This window comes from Hypanus sabinus, chromosome 3 (genome assembly GCF_030144855.1).
Source record: "Hypanus sabinus isolate sHypSab1 chromosome 3, sHypSab1.hap1, whole genome shotgun sequence".
Taxonomy (NCBI): Eukaryota; Metazoa; Chordata; class Chondrichthyes; order Myliobatiformes; family Dasyatidae; genus Hypanus; species Hypanus sabinus.
Genome location: NC_082708.1, coordinates 194,968,031 through 194,990,900, shown reverse-complemented (window position 1 = coordinate 194,990,900; position 22,870 = coordinate 194,968,031). Strand labels below are relative to the sequence as shown.

General features: G+C 43.0%; 1 protein-coding gene across 4 annotated transcripts in view; it reads right to left on the bottom strand.

The window, feature by feature from the left end:
- fbxo41 (F-box protein 41) overlaps positions 1 to 22,870 on the bottom strand; it is a 519,821-nt gene that overhangs the window by 286,436 nt on the left and 210,515 nt on the right. For all 4 annotated transcript variants that reach the window (XM_059965939.1, XM_059965936.1, XM_059965938.1 and 1 more), the window contains exons 6-7: positions 16,407 to 16,648; positions 5,225 to 5,340 (exon numbers count right to left, since the gene is read on the bottom strand). In XM_059965939.1, coding sequence (XP_059821922.1) covers positions 5,225 to 5,340; positions 16,407 to 16,648 — 358 coding nt within the window. The remainder of the gene's footprint in view (positions 1 to 5,224; positions 5,341 to 16,406; positions 16,649 to 22,870) is intronic.

Genomic DNA, 22,870 nt, shown 5'->3' with positions numbered 1-22,870 from the left:
GGCCGTGATCACAATATGAGTGAATTAATACTGCAATTTGAGAGAGAAAAACCCAAATCACATGTATCAGTATCGCAAGGGAATAAAGAGAATTTCAGAGGCATGAAAGAGAAGCTTGTCCAGATGGATTGGAGGAGGATACTGGAGGGGATGACGAGAGAGCAGATGTGACTGAAGTTTCTAGGAATAGTTCAGAAGGCACAGGACAGATATGTCCCACAGAGGAAGAAGTTCTCAAATGGCAGGGGTAAGCAACCGTGGCTAACAAATGAAGTTAAGGACTGCATAAAAGCCACGGAAAGGGCATATAAGGTAGCAAAAGTGAATGGGAATTTGGATGATTGGGAAGCTTTTAGAATCCAACAAAAAGCTATAAGAAGTGAACAAGTAATATGAAGGCAATATAAAGCAGGATACCAAAAGTTTTCTCAGTTATATAAAGAGTAAAAGGGGGCTGAGAGATGATATTGGACCACTGGAAAATGATGCCGCTGAGGACAAATGGAGGACAAAGAATTGGCAGATGAATTTAAAGAGTGCTTTGCATCTGTCTTCACTGTGGAAGACACTAGTAGTATGCCAGAGGTCCATGAATGTCAGTAAGCAGGAGTGAGTGCCATTGCTATTACAAAGGAAAAAATGCTAGGCAAACTCAAAGGTTTTAAAGTGGACAAGTCACCTGGACTAGATAGACAACATCCCAGAGTCCTGAGAGGATATTGAAGAGATAGCAGATGCATTGGTGATGATCTTTAAATAATCTCTTGATTCTGGCATGGTCCCAAAGGACGAAGATGGCAATGTCACTACACTCTTTAAAAAGGGATGAAGACAAAAGAAAGGAAATTATAGGCCAGTTAAGCTAACCTCTGTGGTTGGGAAACTGTTGGAGTCTATTCAGGATGAGGTTTCAAGGTACTTGGAGACCACAGATAAAGTAAGACAAAGTCAGCATGGTTTCTGTAAAGCGAAATCTTGCCTGACAAATTTGTTGAGTTCTTTGAGGAAGTAATAAGAAGCAGGGTGGAAAAAGCAAAGGCAGTGGATGCCATTTACTTGGATTTTCAGAGGGCATTTGATAAATTGCCAGACATGAGGCTGCCTAACAAAATAAAATCCTATGGCGTTACAAGAAAGATACTGGCATGGATAGCGGAATGGCTGACAATAAGACTGGGACTGGGACTGGGAATAAAAGGGGCCTTTTCTGGTTAGCTGCCGGTGAGAAGTGGTGTTCATCAGGGGTCAGTATTGGGACCACTACATTTCGCATTGTTTGTCAATGATTTGGATAATGGAATTGAGGGCTTAGTGGCAAAGTTTGCAGATGATGTAAAGATAGGTGGAGGGTAGGTAGAGTTGAGGAAGCAATGCAATTGCAGCAGGACAGACAAATTGGAAGAATAGGCAAAAAATGGCAGATGGGAGGTGGAAAACAGAGTTGGGAAATGTATAGAACCATAGAACATTACAGCACAGAAACAGGCTTTTTCTGCCTAGTACCACTGACCTGCACCTGGACCATATCCCTCCATACACCTCTCATCCATGTACCTGTCCAAGTTTTTCTTAAATGTTAAAAGTGAGCCCACATTTAACACTTCATCTGACAGCTCATTCCACACTCCCACCACTCTCTGTGTGAAGAAGCCCCTCCTAATGTTCCCTTTAAACTTTTTCCCCCTTCACCCTTAACCCATGTCCTCTGGTTTTTTTTCTCCTCTAGCCTCTGTGGAAAAAACCTGCTTGCATTACCTCTATTTATACCCATCATAATTTTATATACCTCTATCAAATCTCCCTCATTCTTCTACACTCCAGGGAATAAAGTCCTAACCTATTCAACCTTTCTCTGTAACTCAGTTTCTCAAGTCCCAGCAACATCCTTGTAAACCTTCTCTGCACTCTTTCAACCTTATTGATATCCTTCCTGTAATTTGGTGACTAAAACTGCACACAATACTCCAAATTCCATCTCACCAATGTCTTATACAACCTCACCATAGCATTCCAACTCTTATACTCAATACTTTGATTTATAAAGGCCAATGTACCAAAAGCTCTCTTTACTACCCTATCTACCTGTGACACCACTTTTAGAGAATTTTGTATCTGTATACCCAGATCCCTCGTTCTACTGCACTCCTCAGTGCTCTACGATTTACCTTGTATGTTCTACCTTGGTTTTTCCTTCCAAAGTGCAATTCCTCACATTTGTCTGTATTAAACTCCATCTGCCATTTTTCAGCCCATTTTTCCAGCCGGTCCAAATCCCTCTGCAAGCTTTGAAAACCTTCCTCACTGTACACTACACCTTTGTATCATCAGCAAATTTGCTGATCCAATTTACCACATTATCATCCAGATCATTGTTATAGATGACAAATAACAATGGACCCAGCACTGATCCTTGTGGCACACCACTTGTCACAGGCCTCCACTCTGAGAAGCAATCCTCCACTACCACTCTCTGGCTTCTTCCATTGAGCCAATGTCTAATCTAATTTACTACCTCACCATGTATACCTAGCGATTGAACCTTCCTAACTAACCTCCCATGTGGGACCTTGTCAAAGGCCTTCCTGAAGTCCATGTAGACAACATCCACTGCCTTCCCTTCATCCACTTTCCTTGTAACCTCCTTGAAAAACTCTAATACATTTGTTAAACATGACCTACCATGCACAAAGCCGTGTTGACGCTTCCTAATAAGTCCCTGTCTATCTAAATACTTGTAGATCATATCTCTTAGTACTCCTTCCAATAATTTACCCACTACCGACGTCAAACTTACCGGCCTGTAATTTCCCAGATTACCTTTAGAGCCTTTTTTAAACAACGGAAGAACATGAGCTGTCCTCTAATCCTCTAGCACCTTACTTGCAGATACCGCAATTTTAAATATATCTGCCAGGGCCCCCACAATTTCAACACTAGTCTCTTTCAAGGTCTGAGGGAATACCCTGTCAGGTTGGAGATTTATCTACTTTGATTTGCATCAAGACAGCAAGTACCTTCTCCTCCTCAAACTGTATAGGTTCCATGACCTCACAACTTATTTGCCTTTTGATAAAAGGAACAATAGTGCAGAATATTATCTAAATGGGGAGAAGGTACAAACATCAGAGATCCAGAGGGACTGGGGAGTCCTTGTGCAAGACTTCCAGAAGGTCAATTTACAGCTTGAACCTGTGGTTAAGTTTGCAAATGCAATACTGGCATTTACTTCAAGGGGAATAGAATCTGAAAGCAAGAAGATAATAATGAGCTGTTATGAGACACTAGTCAGGCCAGACATAGAAACATAGAAAACCTACAGCACAATACAGGCCCTTCAGCCCACAGAGCTTTACCGAGCATGTCTGTACCTTAGAACTACCTAGGCTTACCCATAAGCCTCTATTTATCTAAGCTACATGTACCCATCCAGGAGACTCTTAAAACACCCTCTTGTTTTCAGCTCCACCACCACCGCTGGCAGCCTATTCCATGCACTCACCACTCTCCGCGTAACAAATTTATCCCTGACATATCCTCTGTACCTACTTCCATGCACCACAAAAGTATGCCCTCGTGTGCTAGCCATAGGGAAACAGACTCTGACTATCCACAACATCAATGCCTCTCATTATCTTCTACATCTCTATCAGGTCACCTCTCATCCTTTGTCGCTCCAAGGAGAAAAGGACGAGTTTATTCAACCTATTCTCATAAGGCATGCTCCCCAATCCAAGCAACATCCTTGTAAATCCCCTCTGCACCCTTTCTAGATTTCCATGTCCTTCCTGTAGTGAGGTGACCAGAACTGAGCACAGTACTCCAAGTGGGGTCTGACCAGGGTCCTGTATAGATGCAACATTACCTCTCAGTTCCTAAACTCAATTCCATGATTGATGAAGGCCAATGCACTAAATGCCTTCTTAACCACAGAGTCAACCTGCGTGGCAGCTTTGAGTGTCTTACAGACTTGGACCCCAAGATTCCTCTGATATTCCATACTGCCAAGAACTTATCAATCCTTCCCTCTTACACAGCTCATAACCTTGCAATTTCTTACATCCATGTGCCTATCTAAGGGTCTCTTAAATGCTTTATGGAAGATTCATCAAGATTTCTTATCAAGCCTCCACGGCCATCTGTTGCAATGAATTCCACAGATTCAGCCCTCCGGCTGAAGAAATTCCTCCCTATCAATGTGCTAAATTGACATCCCTCTATTCTGGTCCTAGACTCCCCTACATTCAGAAACATACTCTCCAATTCTACTCTATCTAGGCCTTTCAATATTTGATACTTTTCAATGAGATCGCCCCCTCATTCTTTTCAATTACAGTGAGTACAGGCCCAGAGCCATCAAACTGCCCTCATATATTAACCCTTTCAATCCTAGAATCATTCTCATCAACCTCCTCAGGATCTTCTTTGATGACAACACATTCTTTCCTAGATAAGGAACCCAAAATTGCTCACAATACTCTGTGCAGTCCAACCAAAGCCTTATAAAGCCTCAACATTACATTCTTGCTCTTATATTCTATTCCTCTCAAACTGAATGCTTACATTTGCATTCCTTACTAATGATTCAACCTGCAAGTTTACCTTTAGGGAATCCTGCATAAGGACTTCCAAGTCCCTTTACAACTCTGATTTCTGAACTTTCTTCCCGCCTAGAAAATACTCTACAACTTTATGCCTTGTACCAAAGTGTATTACCACAAACACACTGACCTACACTATATTTCATCTGCTACTTCTTCAACCATTCTCCTAATCTGTTGAAGTACTTCTGCAGAAGTGTTTCCTTAAAGCTACCTGCCTCTCCACCTATCTTCATATCATCCACAAACATGGCTGCAAAACCATCAATTCCAGTATCCAAATCTTTGACATACAATGTGAGAAGTGGGCCCAACATAAACCCCTGTGGAACACCTCTAGTCACTGGCAGCCAAGCAGAAAAGGCCCCCTATATGCCCAATCTCTGCCTCCTGTCAGTCAACCAATTTTCTATCCTTGCTAGTATATTTCCTGTAATATGGATTGATGCATCTTAAGAAATAAATATCTGTGCAAATTTCATTTCCTGTGATTTCAGAGCAATTCCCAAAATTAAGTAAGTTATCTTTTTAGCAGCATTGGTAGATTTACAGAATACATATTAAGTAACAAACAATGCAGCGAACATTTGTGCAATACTTTTGCTAACATAGGAGAAAATGCTCACTGTGTGCTTTTAAGATATTCCTCCTTGCTCTCCTTCTTCCCTTTTGGACGGGGTTTGATGCTTTGAAGAGTAAGAGAGTGGGTCTGTGTACACCACTGGGAAAGGGTCACCATGAACTGAAACATACAGAATACCTTGTAAATGTAACTAACATCCAAACAGTCAGTTTTCACAAGGGAGTGAGCTGTGAAAGTTACCCAAACATCACCCCATATTAAGTTCAAATCCATTCAGTTCAAATTCAATTCTTGCTCCAATTTAGCACAGGTCCACAGCACAAGTTTTCTTTCTAACATCTAAGCAGACAAGACCATAAGACATAGAAGCAGAATTAGGTTATTCAGCCCATCAAGTCTGCTGCGCCATTCTATCATGGCTGATTTATGACCCCTTTAAATCCCATTCTCCTGCCTCCTGCTTTCTCCCCATAACCTTTGATGCCCTAACTAATCAAAAACCTATCAACCTCCACAACACCTAATGCCTCGGCCTCGACAGCTGTTTGTGGCGATGAATTCCACAGATTCACTACCCTCTGGCTACAGAAATATGTCCTTATCTCTATTCTAAATGCCCTCAGCTCTCAGGCAGTGGCATCTGGTCCTAGACTCTCAGAAACAACTCTCCAAATCCACTCTAACTTGACCTTTCAATATTCGAAATCCAGTGAGTACAGGCACAAAGTCATTTAATTTTCATCTTGCATTAACACTTTCACCCCTTCACTTCTCTGAACCCCTTCCAATGCTAATACATCTTTTCTTAGATAAGGGGCCCAAAGCTGCTCACAGTACTCCGTGAGGTCTGACCGATGCCTTACAAAGCCTCAGCATAAAACTTCTGCTCTTATATTCTACTCCTCTCAAGATTAATGCTGACTTTGCATTGGCCTACCTTACCACCAACTCACCCGGTAAATTACTTGTAATAATAATAATAACAATTACAGCACGGTAACAGGCCATCTTGGCCCTTCTAGTCCGTGCCAAATGCTTACTCTCAACAGTCCCACTTACCCACACTCAGCCCATAACCCTCCATTCCTTTCCTGTCCATATACCTATCCAATTTTTTTTTTAATGACAAAATCGACCCTGCCTCTACCACTTCTACTGGCAGCTCGTTCCACACAGCTACCACTCTGAGTAAAGAAATTCACCCTCATATTACCCTTAAACTTTTGCCCCCTAAGTCTCAACTCATGTCCTCTAGTTTGAATCTCCCCTACTCTCAATGGAAAAAGCCTATCCACGTCAACTCTATCTATCCCCCTCATAATTTTAATTACCTCTATCAAGTCCCCCCTCAACCTTCTACGCTCCAAAGAATAAAGACCTAACATGTTCAACCTTTCTCTGTAACTTAGGTGCTGAAACCCAGGTAACATTCTAGTAAATCTCCTCTGTACTCTCTCTATTTTGTTGATGTATTTCCTATAATTCAGTGACCAGAACTGCACACAATACTTACTCCAAATTTGGTCTCACCAATGCCTTGTACAATTTTAACATTACATCCCAACTCTTATACTCAATACTCTGATTTATAAAGCCCAGCATACCAAAAGCTTTTTTCACACCCTATCCACATGAGATTCCACCTTCAGGGAACTATGCGCCATTATTTCTAGATCACCCTGTTCTACTGCATTCTTCACTGCCCTACCATTTACCATGTATGTCTTATTTTGATTAGTCCTACCAAAATATAGCACCTCACACTTAACTGCTTCAAACTCCATCTGCCATCTTTCAGCCCACTCTTCTAACTGGCCTAAATTTCTCTACAAGCTTTGAAAACCTACTTCATTATCCACAACGCCACCTACCTTAGTATCATCTGCAAACTTACTAATGCACTTTACCACCCCATCATCCAGATCATTAATGTATATGATAAACAACATTGGACCCAGTACAGATCCCTGAGGCACACCACTAGTCACTGGCCTCCAACCTGACAAACAGTTATCCACCACTACTCTCTGGCATCTCCCATCCAGCCACTGTTGAATCCATTTTACTACTTCAATATTAATACCTAACGATTGAACCTTCCTAACTAGCCTTCCATGCAGAACCTTGTCAAAGGCCTTACTGAAGTCCATATAGACAACATCCACTGCTTTACCCTTGTCAACTTTCCTCGTAACCCCTTCAAAAAATTCAATAAGATTTGTCAAACGTGACCTTCCACGCACAAATCCATGCTGACTGTTCCTAATCAGTCCCTGTCTATCAAGTTAATTATATATACCATCTCTAAGAATACTTTCCATTAATTTACCCACCACTGACGTCAAACTGACAGGCCTATAATTGCTAGATTTGCTCTTAGAACCCTTTTTAAACAATGGAACTACATGAGCAATATGCCGATCCTCTGGCACCATTCCCGTTTCTAATGACATTTGAAACATTTCTGTTAGGGTCCCTGCTATTTCTACACTAACTTCGCTCCAGGTGCTAGGGAATATCCTGTCAGGACCCAGAGACTTATCCACTTTTATATTCTTTAAAAATGCCAGAAGTTCCTCTTCTTTAATCATCATAATTTCCATAACTACCATACTAGTTTCCCTTACCTTATACAATTCAATACCCTTCTCCTTAGTGAATACCGAAGAAAAGAAATTGTTCAAAATCTCCCCCATCTCTTTCAGCTCCACACATAGCTGTCCATTCTGATTCTCTAAGGGACCAATTTTATCCCTCACTATCCTTTTGCTATTAATATAACTGTGGAAACCCTTTGGATTTATTTTCACCTTATTTGCCAAAGCAACCTCGTATCTTCTTTTAGCTTTTCTAATTTCTTTCTTAACGTTCTTTTCACATTCTTTATATTCCTTGAGCACCTCATTTACACCATGCTGCCTATATCTATTGTAGATCTCTCTTTTTCCAAACCAAGTTTCCAATATCCCTTGAAAACCATGGCTCTTTCAAATTTTTAACCTTTCCTTTCAACCTACCAGGAACATAAAGATTCTGCACCCTCAAAATTTTACCTTTAAATGACCTCCATTTCTCTATTACATCCTTCCCATGAAACAAATTGTCCAAATTCACTCCTTCTAAATCCTTTCACATCTCCTCAAAGTTAGCCTTTCTCCAATCAAAAATCTCAACCCTGGGTCCAGTCCTATCCTTCTCCATAATTATACTGAAACTGGACCCGAAGTGGTCCCCAACACATCCTTCCATCACCTGACCTATTTCATTCCCTAACAGAAGATCCAACACTGCCCCTCTCTAGTTGGTACCTCTATGTATTGCTGCAAAAAAACTATCCTGCACACATTTTACAAACTCCAAACCATCCAGTCCTTTTACAGAATGGGCTTCCCAGTCTATGTGTGGAAAATTAAAATCTCCCACAATCACAACCTTGTGCTTACAACAAATATCTGCTATCTCCTTACGAATTTGCTCCGCCAATTCTCGCTCCCCATTAGGTGGTCTATAATACACCCCTATAAGTGTTACTACACCTTTCCCATTCCTCAATTCCACCTAAATAGTCTCACTGGACGAGCCCTCTAATCTATCCTGCCAGAGCACCGCTGTAATATTTTCTCTGACAAGCAATGCAACACCTCCTCCTCTTTCCCCTCCGATTCTATCACACCTGAAGCAACGAAATCCAGGAATATTTAGTTGCCAATCATACACCTCCTGCAACCATGTTTCACTAATAGGTAGAACATCATATTTCCAGGTATCAAACCATGCTCTAAGCTCATCCACCTTTCTTACAATACTCCTAGCATTAAAATAGATGCACTTAAGAAACTCTCCACCTCTTACTCTCTGTTTATCCCTAATAGTGCAAACAACTTTATTATCCTTTTCCTCCTTCTCCCCTACATCTTCGGTCTGAACGCTCCCCTTCTCTGTCACCTGCCTATCCTCCCTCACACACTGTCTACCAGCTTTCTCTATTTGTGAACTAACCTCCTCTCTCCTAGTCTCTTCAATTTGATTCCCACCCCCCAACCATTCTAGTTTAAAGTCTGCCCAGTAGCCTTCGCAAATCTCCCCACCTGGATATTGGTCCCCCTAGGATTCAAGTGTAATCTGTCCTTTTTGTACAGGTCACACCTGCCCCAAAAGAGGTCCCAATGATCCACAAACTTGAATCTCTGCCCCCTGCTCCAATCCCTCAGCCACGCATTTATCCTCAACTCATTACATTTCTACTCTCACTGTCGCGTGGCAAAGGCAGTAATCCCAAGATTACTACCTTTGCAGTCCTTCTTCTCAACTCCCTTCCTAATTCCCTATAATCTCCTTTCAGGACTTCTTCCTTTTTCCTACCTATGTCATTGGTACCTATATGTACCACAACCTCTGGCTCCTCACCCTCCCACCTCAGGATATCTTGGACGCAATCAGAAACATCCTGGACCCTGGCACCAGGGAGGCAAACTACCATCCAGGTCTCCTGACTGCGTCCACAGAATCACCTATCTGACCTCTAACTATCGAGTCTCCTATTACTACTGCCTTCCTCTTCCTTTCCCTACCCTTCTGTGCTACAGGGTCGGACTCTGTGCCGGAGGCACAGCCACTGTTGCTTCCCCCAGGTAGCCTGTCCCCTCCAACAGTTACTCAAACAGGAGTCCTTATTGTCAAGGGGTACAGCCACTGAGGTACTCACTATTACCTGACTCTTCCCCTTCCCTCTCCTAACCGCAACCCACCTGTCTGCCTCCTGTGGCCCCAGTGTGACCACCTGCCTGTAACTCCTCTCTATCAACTCCTCACTCTCCCTGACCAGACAAAGGTCACTGAGCTGCAGCTCCAGTTTCTAACACTGTCCCTTAGGAGCTGCAGCTTGGCGCACCTGGTGCAGATGTGGACTTCCGGGAGGTTAGGAGACTCCGGGTCCTCCCACATCCGACACCGAGAACAACTAGTTACCCTCACACTCATACTTCCCCCTTTCCTCAAATAACAGGAAAAATTGAAAACTAAAACTAAATAAACTAAACGGTGCCTCGCCTATTTCCACCTAAGCACGTTGAGCCAAAGCCCTCAAGCCTTCACTCTGCTCCTGGCTCACTCCGCTGCCCGCTGTATAAGGCTGTTGTTTCTTTAAAATCTTCTGCACTTCACTGCCTGACGTCACACGCTTGCGCAGTCCCGCCTCTCTTAACTCCGATGAGAAGAAGAAAAAATCAAAATTGCTCCCGCCACACTCCCACTCCTATTCTCAGTCTTCCTTGTCCAAATTACCCTTTAGGGAATCCTGCATAAGGACTCCCAAGTCCCTTTGCATTTCTGATTTTTAAATTTTCTCCGTTTAGAAAATAGTCTACATTATATTGCTTCAACCACTTCTTCCATACACTATATTTGATCTGACACTTCTTGCCCATTCTCCCATACTGTCTGCAGACTCCCTGCTTCAACAGTATCTGTTCCTCCATCCACCTTCATATTGTCTGCCAACATTTTGGCCACAAAGCCATCAATTCCTTTATCCAAATCATTCACATATAACGTGAAAAGAAGCAGTCCCAACATTGACCCAGCAGAACATCAAAAGTTACCGACAGCCAACCAGAAAAGGCCCCCTTTATTCCTACTCTTTGCCTCATGCCAGTCAGCCAATCGGCCATTCATGCTGGTATCTTTCCTGTAATACCATGGGTCCTTAACTTGTTAAGCAGCTTCACGTGCGGCACTTTGCCAAAGGCCATCTAAATTTTCAAGTAAACAACATCCACTGACTCTGCTTTGTATCTCCTACCTGTTACTTCTCAAAGAAATCCAACAGATTTGTCAGGCAAGATTTTCCCTTGAGGAAACCATGCTGACCACAGCCTATTTTCTCTTGTGCCTCCAAGTAACCCAAAACCTCATCCTTAATAATTGATTCAAACATCTTCCAAACCACTGAGGTCAGACTAACTGGCCTATAATTACCTTTCTTCTGCTTCTCTCTCTTCTTGAATAGTGGAGTGATATTTGCAATTTTCCAGTTTTCTGGAACTATTCCAGAATTTAGCGAGTTTTCAAAATTCATTAACTAATGCCTCCACAATCTCTCCACAAACAGTCAGAATCCTGGAGTGTAGTCCATTAGGTCCAGGTGACTTATCTACCTTTGGATCTTTTAGCTTTCTAAGCACCTTCTCCTTAGTAATAGCAACTATACTCATTTCTGCCCCCGACACTCTTGAATGTCCAGAATACTGCTAGTGTCGTCCACAGTGAAGATGATCACCATTTCTTTGTCCCACACTACTACCTCTCTGACATCATTTTTCCAGCAGTCCAATAAACTCTCTCACCTCTATTTTACTCTTTATATATCTGGAAAAACTTTTGGTTTTCTCTTTTGCATTATTGACTACTTCATCTTTTCTCTCTTTATGGCTTTTTAGTTGCCTTTTTGTTTTTAAAAACTTCCCAATCCTCTAATTATCCACCAATTTTTGTATATTATATGTCCTCTTTTTCCTCTTATGCTGACTTTGACTTCCCTTGTCAGCCAGTTGCCTCATCATGCATTTAAAATGCTTCTTCATCTTTGGTATGTATCTATCCTCAGCCTTCTGAACTGCCTCCAGAAACTCCAGCCATTGTGTTTTGCCGTCATCCCTGCTAGTGTCCCCTTACAATCGGATTTTGCCAGCTCCTCTCTCACGCCTCTGTAATTCCCTGTACTCCATTGCAATACTGAGGTAATAATTGGAATAATCTGACTTTATCGTCTTTCTCTCAAAATGCAGGTTGAATTCTATCACACTCTATCACATCTCCTAAAGGTTCCTTTATCTTAAGCTCCCTTAACACGTCTGGTTCATTACATAACACACAATCTAGAACTGCCATTCCCCTGGTGGGCTCAACCATAAGTTGACTTAAATAGCTATCTTGTAGGCATTCTACAAATTCCCTCTCTTGGTATCCAACATCACCCTGAAATGCAAAGTGACATTACGTTGTTAGTAACAGGACTCTCAAAGAGTGCAGATTTACAAATGGACCTTGGAGTCCAAGTCCATGGGTACACAGTGAAAGTGGCTACACAGATTGTTAGGCTGGTAAAGAAAGCAGGCTTCTCTTTTACTTGTTGAGGAAATGAATTTGGAAAGTCAGGAAGTTATGTTGCAGCTTTATAAAACTTGAGTTGGGCCACATCTGGGGTACTGCATTCAGTTCTGGTCACCCCATTATAGGAAGGATGTCAAGGGAAGGTGCAGAAGGAGAATGCCGTCTGGATTGGAGTGTATGTGCTATAACAAGAGGTTGAACAAACTTGAGCTTTTCTCTGAAACATCAGAGGCTGAGGGAAGACCTGATAATAGGAAGCATAGATTGAATACAGCCAATATCTTTTTCTCAGAGTTAAATCTCTAATACCAGAGTGCATGCATTTAAAGTGACAGGGAGCAGGTTCAGTAGAGATGTGTAGGGAGTTTTCTTTTTAAAATGGTGGGTGCCTGAAATGCAGTGCCAGGGATGGTAGTGGAGGTAAATACGAAAGGGTGTTTAAGAGGCTTTTAGATAGCCACATAAATGTGCAGAAAATAGAAGGATATGGACATTGTGTAGGCAGAAGAGTTTAGTTTAGCTGGACATTTTGATAACTAATTTAGTTCACATTACATTGCAGGCTGAAGAGCCTGTTGCTGTGCTGTACTGGTCTATGTTCCATGTTCTAAAATTAACTTCAGTAATCTAAAACTGAACTAATCAGTGACCAGTGGTGTCCCTCAGGGATCTATTCTGGGATGCCTACTCCTTGTGTGACTAAACACATTAATGAAGGTAGAACTGTAGATGCAGAGTATGTGGATTTTAGCAAGGCATTTGATAAGGTTCCCCATGCAAGGCTTATTGAGAAAGTAAAGAGGCACGATAGCCAAGGGGACATTGTTTTATGGATCCAGAACTGGCTTGTCCACAGAAAGCTAAGAGTGGTTATAGACGGGTCATATTTTGCATGGAGGCCGGTGACCAGTAGTGTGCCTCTGGGATCTGTTCTGGGACCCCTATTCTTCGTGATTTTTATAAATGACCTGGATGAGGAAGTGGAGGGATGGGTTAGTAAATTTGCTGATGATACATAGGTTGGGTGTGCTGTGGATAGTGTGGTGGGTGGTCAGAGGTTACAGCGGGACATTGATAGGATGCAAAACTGGGCTGAGAAATTTCAGATGGAGTTCAACCCAGATATGTGTGAGGTGGTTCAGTTTGGTAGGTCAAATATGATGGCAGAATATAGCATTAATGTTAAGACTCTTGGCAGTGTGGAGGATCAGAGGGATCTTGGGGTCCGAGTCCATAGGACACTCAGAGTTAACGCGCAGTTGACTTTGTGGTTAAGAAGGCATACGGTGAATTGGCCTTCATGAATTGTGGGATTGAGTTTAAGAACCGAGAGGTAATGTTTCAGCTATATAGGACCCTGATCAGACCCCACTTGGAGTACTGTGATCAGTTTTGGTCGCCTCACTACAGGAAGGATGTGGAAGCCATAAAAAGGGTGGACAGGAGATTTACGAGGAATTTGCCTGGATTGGAGAGCATGTCTTATGAGAATAGGTTGAGTGACAGAGGATGAGAGGTGATCTGATAGAGATGTATAAGATGATGAGAGGCATTGATCATGTGGCTTTTTTCCCAGGGTTGAAATGGTTAGAACAAGAGGGCATAGTTTTAAGGTGCTTGGAAGTAGGTACAGAGGAGATATCAGGGGTAAGTATTTTTTACGCAGAGATTGGTGTGTGTGTGGAATGGGCTGCCAACAGCGGTGGTGGAGGCAGATACGATAGGGTCTTTTAAGAGACTCCTGGATATGTACATGGAGCTTAGAAAAATAGAAGGCTATGGGTTACCCTAGGTAATTTCTAAGGTAAGGACAAGTTTGGCACAGCTTTGTGGGCCAAAGGACCTGTATTATGCGTAGGTTTTCTATGTTTCTAACTAAATTAACTTCAGTAATCTAAAACTGAATTCAGTTGTGAGAACTAAATGAGTATTTTGCATCAGTCTCACTGTGGAAGACACTAGCAGTGTGCCAGATGTTGTAGTGAGTGCAGTTACTATTACAAGGGGGAAGGTACTCATAAAGCTGGAAGACCTAAAAGTACAAAAGTTACCCAGTCAAGAAGAATTGCACCCTAGGGTTCTGAAAGAGGCAGCATTAGAGATTGTGGTGGCATTAGAAATGATCTTTCCAAAATCATTGGATTCTTGGCATTGTACCAGAGGCCTGGAAAATTGCAACTGTCACTTCACTCTTTAAGAAAGGAGGAAGGCAGCAGAAAAGAAATTATCAACCAGTTAGCCTGACCTCAGTGATTGAGAAGATGTTGCATTCAATTGTTAAGAACGAGTTGCTGGAGTACTTGGTGACACAGGACAAGATAGAACAAAGTCAGTATTGTTTCCTTAAGTAAAAATCCTACCTCACAAAACTATTGGAATTCTTTGGGGATGCAGTGAATGTTGTATATTTGGATTTTCAGAAGGCCTTTGACAAGGTGTCATGCATGAGGCTGCTTACCAATTTAAGAGCCCATGGTACACAGGAAATTTAGTAGCATGTTTAGAGCATTGGCTGATTGTAAGAAGGCAATGAGTGGGAAAAAAAGAATCCTCATCTGTTTGGCTGCCAGTGAATAGTGGTGCTCCGCAGGGGTTGGTGTTCGGACCACTTCTTTTTATGCTGTAAGTAAATGATTTAGATGGTGAAATAGATGGTATTGTTGCCAAGTTTGCAGATGATATTAAGAATGGTGGAGGGGCAGGTAGTGTTGAGGAAATAGGTAGGATGCAGTACCTAGACAGATTAGGAGAATGGGCAAGAAAGTGACAAATGAAATATAATGTTGGAAAGTTCATGGTCATGCAATTTGGTAGTAGAAATAGATGTGCAGACTATTTTCTAAATGGGGAAAAGTCCAAAAATCTGAGATGCAAAGGGACTTGGGAGTCTTGTGCAGAACACCCTAAAGGTAAACTTGTAGGTTGAGTTGGTGGTGAGGAAGGCAAAAGCCACGTTAGATACATTTCAAGAGGTCTAGAATACAAGAGCTGGGATGTGATACTGAGGCTATATAAGGCACTGGTGAGGCCTCACCTTGAGTATTTTGTACAGTTTTAGATGTGATGTGGTGGCATTGGAGAAGGTCCAGAGGAGGTTCACAAGGATGATTCCCGGAATGAAAGGGTTATCATACCAGGAATGTTTGATGGCTCTGGGTCTGTACTTGCTGGAATTCAGTAGGATGGTGGGGGTTGGGGAATCTCATTGAAACCTATTGAAGGTTGAAAGGCCTATACAGAGTAGATGAGGAAAGGATGTTTCCCATGGTGAGAGTGTCTAGGACAAGAGGGCACAGCCTCAGGAGAGGGGCATCCATTCAAAACAGTGATATGGAGAAATTTCTTGAGCCAGAGAGTGGTGAATTTGAGGAATTTTTTGCCATGTGCAACTGTGGAGGCCAGGTCATTGGGTGTGTTTAAGGGAGAGATCGATAGGTTCTTGATTGGACATGGCGTCAAAGGCTACAGGGAGAAAGCCGGGAAATGGGGTTGAGGAGGAGAATAAAAAGGATCAGCCACGATTGACTGGCAGAGCAGACTTGATGATCCATATGGACTAACTCTGCTCCTTTGTCTTATGGTCTTATATTCTGGAGGATCAGCAGGTCAGGCAGCAACATGGAGAAGAATAAAAAGTCAATTATTTTGGGCAAGGACCCTTCATCAAGGCAGTTGTGAGGTTATGAAAGACATCCCCACCAGAACCAATTAATTGGTCCTACCTAAATATAGTAATATATTCTTGGTTAATATGGACCGACTTGGTTCATTACAGGACTGTTACATTTAACAATTGTGCATCATTAAGGACCTTCTCCATCAGAGACATGCCCTCATTTCATTACTACAATTAGTGTGGAGGTACAGAAGCCTTAAAATCCAAACTCAATGTTTTAAGAACAAACTCTTCCCCACCAACATCAAATTTTTGAACAGTTTATGAATCCATGAACACTAACTAGCTATTGCTTTTGCATTATCTACCTATCTATTGTAACTGATAGTAATTTTTATGGCTTGCATGGTACTGCTGCCAGAAAACAATACATTATAATGATAATAATGCTAATTATCTGATAGCATAGAAGTGTGATATAAATTTGTACACTTAATACCTTAGAAGACACTCTGGCATTCTCCAGTAGAACTCTGGTCCAAACTGCTGGATGTCTAGCCACATATTTCCAGTCCCGACAGACTTCAGCTGTTTGCAATAATGTCTTGGTGTCCAGGTATGTGAAAATACAAAATAGTGCTGCTCGCATCTTCAGCACCTCAGGGCTGATGACTTCATTTGATCGTGAGGGACTGCTCTTCTGATGTTTGGCTGTTTTGTAATTAACTGCTTTGGCATTACCTATGGACAAATTAAAGCAGGACACAATAAACAAGCTTCAAACTTTAAACAAAAATGAATACATAAATTAATGTTATACAATGAATCATTGAGTGGCAAGGTGGATATATATCTGTACCAAAGGAGGTGTAGGGCACTCCTTCCCTCTACTAACCTGCAAGTCACCCTTGGGCAAAGTGCAGCACCTACTTAGCCCCCCTTCTCACCCCACCTTGATCAGGGTCATGTAAAGCCATGGGAGCAGGTGGTGGATGGTCATGTCAGCAGTTAGTGCAAACCACAAATCCTGGTTACGCTAGGCAAACGATCTCTGAAGAGTATTGATAATGTCTGAGATCACCCATCTTGTAAAGACACTGCCCAGAAGAACTCAATGGTAAACCACTTCCGTAGAACAATCTGCCAAGAACAATCATGGTCATGGAAAGACCATTATCTCCTATATTGTGTGACATGGCACGTAATGAACGAACAATGAACCGAAGTGCCAAAAGCTACAGTAGTATCTATTGAGGGAAATAGACAATTAATGTTCTGAGTCAGAATTCTACATCAAGATAGAAGGGAAGGGAGAAGGGGTAGAGAAGAGGCTAGCATGTAATGTGGATCAAGGTTGTTATGGATGATATGTTGCCTCCCGGGTGTCAGGATCATATAGAACATATAGAATAGTACAGCACATTACAGGCCCTTTGGCCCACAATGCTGTGCCGACCCTCAAACCCTGTCTCCCATATAACCGCCCACCTTAAATTCCTCCATATACCTGTCTAACAGTCTCTTAAACTTCACTAGCGTATCTGCCTCCACCACTGACTCAGGCACTGCATTCCATGCACCAACCACTCTCTGAGTGAAAAACCTTCCTCTAATATCCCCCTTGAATTTATAGACAATAGACAATAGACAATAGGTGCAGAAGTAGACCATTCGGCCCCTCGAGTCTGCACCGCCATTCTGAGATCATGGCTGATCATTCACTATCAATACCCAGTCCCTGCCTTGTCCCCATATCCCTTGATTCCCCTATCCATCAGATATCTATCTAGCTCCTTCTTGAAAGCATCCAGAGAATTGGCCTCCACCGTCTTCCGAGGTAGTGCATTCCACACCTGCACAACTCTCTGGGAGAAGAAGCTCTTCCTCAACTCTGTTTTAAATAACTGACCTCTTATTCTCAATCCATACCCTCTGGTACTGGACTCTCCCAACATCTGGAACATATTTCCTGCCTCAATCCTATCAAATCCTTTAATTATCTTAAACGTTTCAATCAGATCCCCTCTCAATCTCCTCAATTCCAGCGTGTACAAGCCCAATCTCTCCAATCTCTCTGCGTAAGACAGCCCTGCCATCCCAGGAATCAACCTAGTGAATCTACGCTGCACTTCCTCAACTGCCAGAATGTCCTTCCTTAAACCTGGAGACCAAAACTGTACACAATATTCCAGGTGTGGTCTCACCAGGGCCCTGTACAAATGCAAAAGGACATCCTTGCTCTTGTATTCAATTCCCCTTGTAACAAAGGCCAACATTCCATTTGCCCTCTTCACTTTTCCCTCCCCTTACCTTAAAGCCATGTCCTCTTGTACTGAGCAGTGGTGCCCTGGGAAAGAGGTGCTGGCTGTCCACTCTGTCTATTCTTCTTAATATCTTGTACACCTCTATCATGTCTCCCCTCATCCTCCTTCTCTCCAAAGAGTAAAGCCCTAGCTCCCTTAATCTCTGGTCATAATCCATGCTCTCTAAATCAGGCAGCATCCTGGTAAATCTCCTCTGTACCCTTTCTAATGCTTTCACATCCTTCCTATAGTGAGGCAACCAGAACTGGACACAGCACTCCAAGTGTGGCCTAAATAGAGTTTTATAGAGCTGCATCGTTACATCGCGTCTCTTAAACTCTATCTCTCCACTTATGAAAGCTAACACCCCATAAGCTTTCTTAACTACCCTATCTACCTGTGAGGCAACTTTCAGGGATCTGTGGACATGTACCCCCAGATCCCTCTACTCCTCCACACTTCCAAGTATCCTGCCATTTACTTTGTACTCTGCCTAGGAGTTTGTCCTTCCAAAGTGTACCACCTCACACTTCTCCGGGTTGAACTCCATCTGCCACTGCTCAGCCCACTTCTGCATCCTATCAATGTCTCTCTGCAATCTTCGACAATCCTCTACACTATCTACAACACCAGCAACCTTTGTGTCGTCTGCAAACTTGCCAACCCACCCTTCTACCCCCACATGCAGGTCGTTAATAAAAATCACAAAAAGTAGAGGTCCCAGAACAGATCCTTGTGGGACACCACTAATCACAACCCTCCAATCTGAAAGTACTCCCTCCACCACACCCTCTGCCTTCCGCAGGCAAGCCAATTATGAATCCACCTGGCCAAGCTTCCCTGGATCCCATGCCTTCTGACTTTCTGAATAAGCCTACCGTGTGGTACCTTGTCAAATGCCTTACTAAAATCCATGTAGATCACATCCACTGCACTACCCTCATCTATATGCCTGGTCATTTCCTCAAAGAACTCTATCAGGCTTGTTAGGCACGATCTGCCCTTCACAAAGCCATGCTAACTGTCCCTGATCAGACCATGATTCTCTAAATGCCCATAGATTCTACCTCTAAGAATCTTTTCCAACAGCTTTTCCACCACAGACATAAGGCTCACTGGTCTATAATTATCTGGACTATCCCTACTACCTTTTTTGAACAAGGGGACAACATTCGCCTCCCTCCAATCCTCCGGTACCATTCCCTTGGACAAAGAGGACTTAAAGATCCTAGCCAGAGGTTCAGCAATCTCTTCCCTTGCCTCGTGGAGCAGCCTGGGGAATATTCCATCAGGCCCCGGGGACTTATCCGTCCTAATGTATTTTAACAACTCCAACACCTCCTCTCCCTTAATATCAACATGCTCCAGAACATCAACTTCACTCCTATTGTCCTCACCGTCATCAAGTTCCCTCTCAGTGGTAAATATCGAAGAGAAGTATTCATTGAGGACCTTGCTCACTTCCACAGCCTCCAGGCACATCTTCCCACCTTTATCTCTAATCGGTCCTACCTTCACTTCTGTCATACTTTTGTTCTTCACATAATTGAAGAATGCCTTGGGGTTTTCCTTTATCCTACTCACCAAGGCCTTCTCATGCCCCCTTCTTGCTCTTCTCTGCCCCTTCTTAAGCTCCTTTCTTGTTACCCTATATTCCTCAATAGACCCATCTGATCCTTGCTTCCTAAACCTCATGTATGCTGCCTTCTTCCACTGACTAGATTTTCCACTTCACTTGTTACCCATGGTTCCTTCACCCTACCGTTCTTTATCTTCCTCACCAGGACAAATTTATCCCTAACATCCTGCAAGAGATCCTTAAACATCGACCACATGTCCATCATACATTTCCCTGCAGAAACATCATCCCAATTCACAGCCGCAAGTTCTAGCCTTATAGCCTCATAATTTGCCCTTCCCCAATTAAAAATTTTCCTGTCCTCAGAGATCAGAGACATCTCAGACTGAATCCATAGAACTCTTAAGGTGGTGGGGTAGCAATCAAAGGTTGTGGTTTGCATCAGTAACAATGACATGGGCAGGACTGGTGACAAGGCCCTGTAAGGTAAGTTCAGGAAATTAGGTGCAAAGTTAATGTGCAAAAATGTCAGCAAGAGGCGGAGAGGGAAGAGGTAAAAGAAGCTTGGAGAGGAGCTGTTTTTTTTAACTGATCGCAGCAAAGAGGCTAAACTGCGCAGGTGCGTGACATAGCGCGCCAAACGTTTAAAAAGGAAGACTGCCATATACAGCCGCCATCATCGGAGTGAACTGAGGCAGAGTGGGTCAGCTTTGGCTCAATCAGGCTTCGGCAAGAACAGGTTTGAACGGGGCACAACTGTGCAAGCGCGTGAAAGTCGGCCCGTGAGGCAGCGGGAGAATTTAAATAGCGAGCAGAGGCTGAGTACGAGCTTCACTCCAGGTGAGGTAAGGCAGGGTAAGCTCCTTTAAATTAATCTAATTAGCAGGAGAAGGCAATGGAGGCAGCAGTTAGGGCAATTGGGTGCTCTGTTTGCAGTACGTGGGAAGTCGGGGCGAGCACAGCTGTCCCTGATGACAACACCTGCAAAAGGTGCATCCAGCTGCAGCTCCTGACAAACCGTGTTTGGCAACTGGAGCTGGAGCTGGATGAACTTCGGATGATTTGGGAGACAGAGGCAGAAATACACACGAGTTTCAGGGAGATAGTCACCCCTAGGAGTCAGGAGACAGGTAGTTAGGTGACTGTCAGGAGAGGGAAGGGGAATAGACAGGAAGAGCAGAGCACCCCTGTGGCCGTTCCCATCAACAATAAGTATACCGTTTTGGATACTGTTGGTGGGGACGACCAACCAGGGACAAGTTGCAGAGGTTGCGTCTCTGGCACCAAGACCGGACCCTCAGCTCAGAAGGGACGGAGGGAAAAGAGGAGAGCAGTAGTGATAGGGGATTCGATAGTTAGGGGGACAGATAGGAAGTTCTGTGGAAGAAATCGAGAATCTGTGTTGCCTCTCTGGTGCCAGGGTCCGCGATATCTCGGATCAAGTTCTCAGTATTCTCAAGAGGGAGGGTGAGCAGCCGGATGTCGTGGTCCATGTGGGGACCAATGATGTGGGTAGGAAGACTGAGGAGGTCCTGAAACGTGAGTTTAGGGAGCTTGATGCCAAGTTAAAGGACAGGACCTCCAGGATAGCAACCTCAAGATTGCTACCAGTGCCACGTGCATGTGGGTTTAGAAATAGTAAGATAGTGCAGATCAACACGTGGCTGAAGACGTGGTGCAGGAGGGAGGGTTTCAGATTTATAGATAATTGGACAGTTTTCCAGGGAAGGTGGAACCTGTTCTGGCGGGACAGTTTACATCTGAACTGGAGGGGGACAAATATTCTTGCAGGTAGGTTTGCTAGAGAGGCTCCAGTGGATTTAAACTAGATATGGGGGGGGGAAGGGAACCAGAGTGTAGGAACAGATGTACGGGAGAAGGAAGAAAAAGAAGACAGTAAAGCTCTTTGTAGTTAGTTAGAGATAAACAGAGAGGAAGAGGTGGAGAATTTCTTAAATGCATTTATTTTAATGCTAGGAGCACTGTAAGAAAGGTGGATGAGCTTAGAGCATGGATTGATACCTGGAAATATGATGTTGTAGCTATTAGTGAAACATGGTTGCAGGAGGAGTGTGACTGGCAACTAAATATTCCTGGATTTCGTTGCTTCAGGTGTGACAGAATCGGAGGGATAAGAGAGGGAGGTGTTGCGTTGCTTGTCAGAGAAAATATTACAGCGGTGCTCTGTCAGGATAGATTACTGGGCTTGTCTGGGGAGGCTACCTGGGTTGAATTGAAGAATGGGAAAGGTGTAGTAACACTTATAGGGGTGTATTATAGACCACCTAATGGGGAGCAAGAATTGGAGGTGCAAATTTGCAAGGAGGTAGCAGATATTTGTAGTAAGCACAGGGTTGTGATTGTGGGAGATTTTAAATTTCCACACATAGACTGGGAAGCCCACACTGTAAAAGGGATGGATGGTTTGGAGTTTGCAGAATGTGTGCAGGATAGTTTTTTGCAGCAATACATAGAAGTACCAACTAGAGAAGGGGCAGAGTTGGATCTTCTGTTAGGGACTGAAATAGGTCAGGTGATGGAGGTATGTGTAGAGGAGCACTTTGGGTCCAGTGATCACAATGCCATTAGTTTCAATATAATTATGGAGAAGGATAGGACTGGGCCCAGGGTTGAGATTTTTGATTGGAGAAAGGCTAACTTTGAGGCGATGTGAAAGGATTTAGGAGTGGATTGGGACAATTTGTTTTATGGGAAGGATGGAATAGAGAAATGGAGGTCATTTAAAGGTGAAATTTTGAAGGTACAGAATCTTTATGTTCCTGTTAGGTTGAAAGGAAAGGTTAAAATTTTGAGAGAGTCATGGTTTTCAAGGGATTTTGGAAACTTGGTTAGGAAAAAGAGAGATATCTACAATAAATATAGGCAGCATGGAGTAAATGAGGTGCTCAAGGAATATAAAGAATGTAAGAAGAATCTTAAGAAAGAAATTAGAAAAGATAAAAGATACGAGGTTGCTTTGGCAAGTAAGGTGAAAATAAATCCAAAGGGTTTCTACAGTTATATTAATAGCAAAAGGATAGGGACAGATAAATTGGTCCCTTAGAGAATCAGAATGGACAG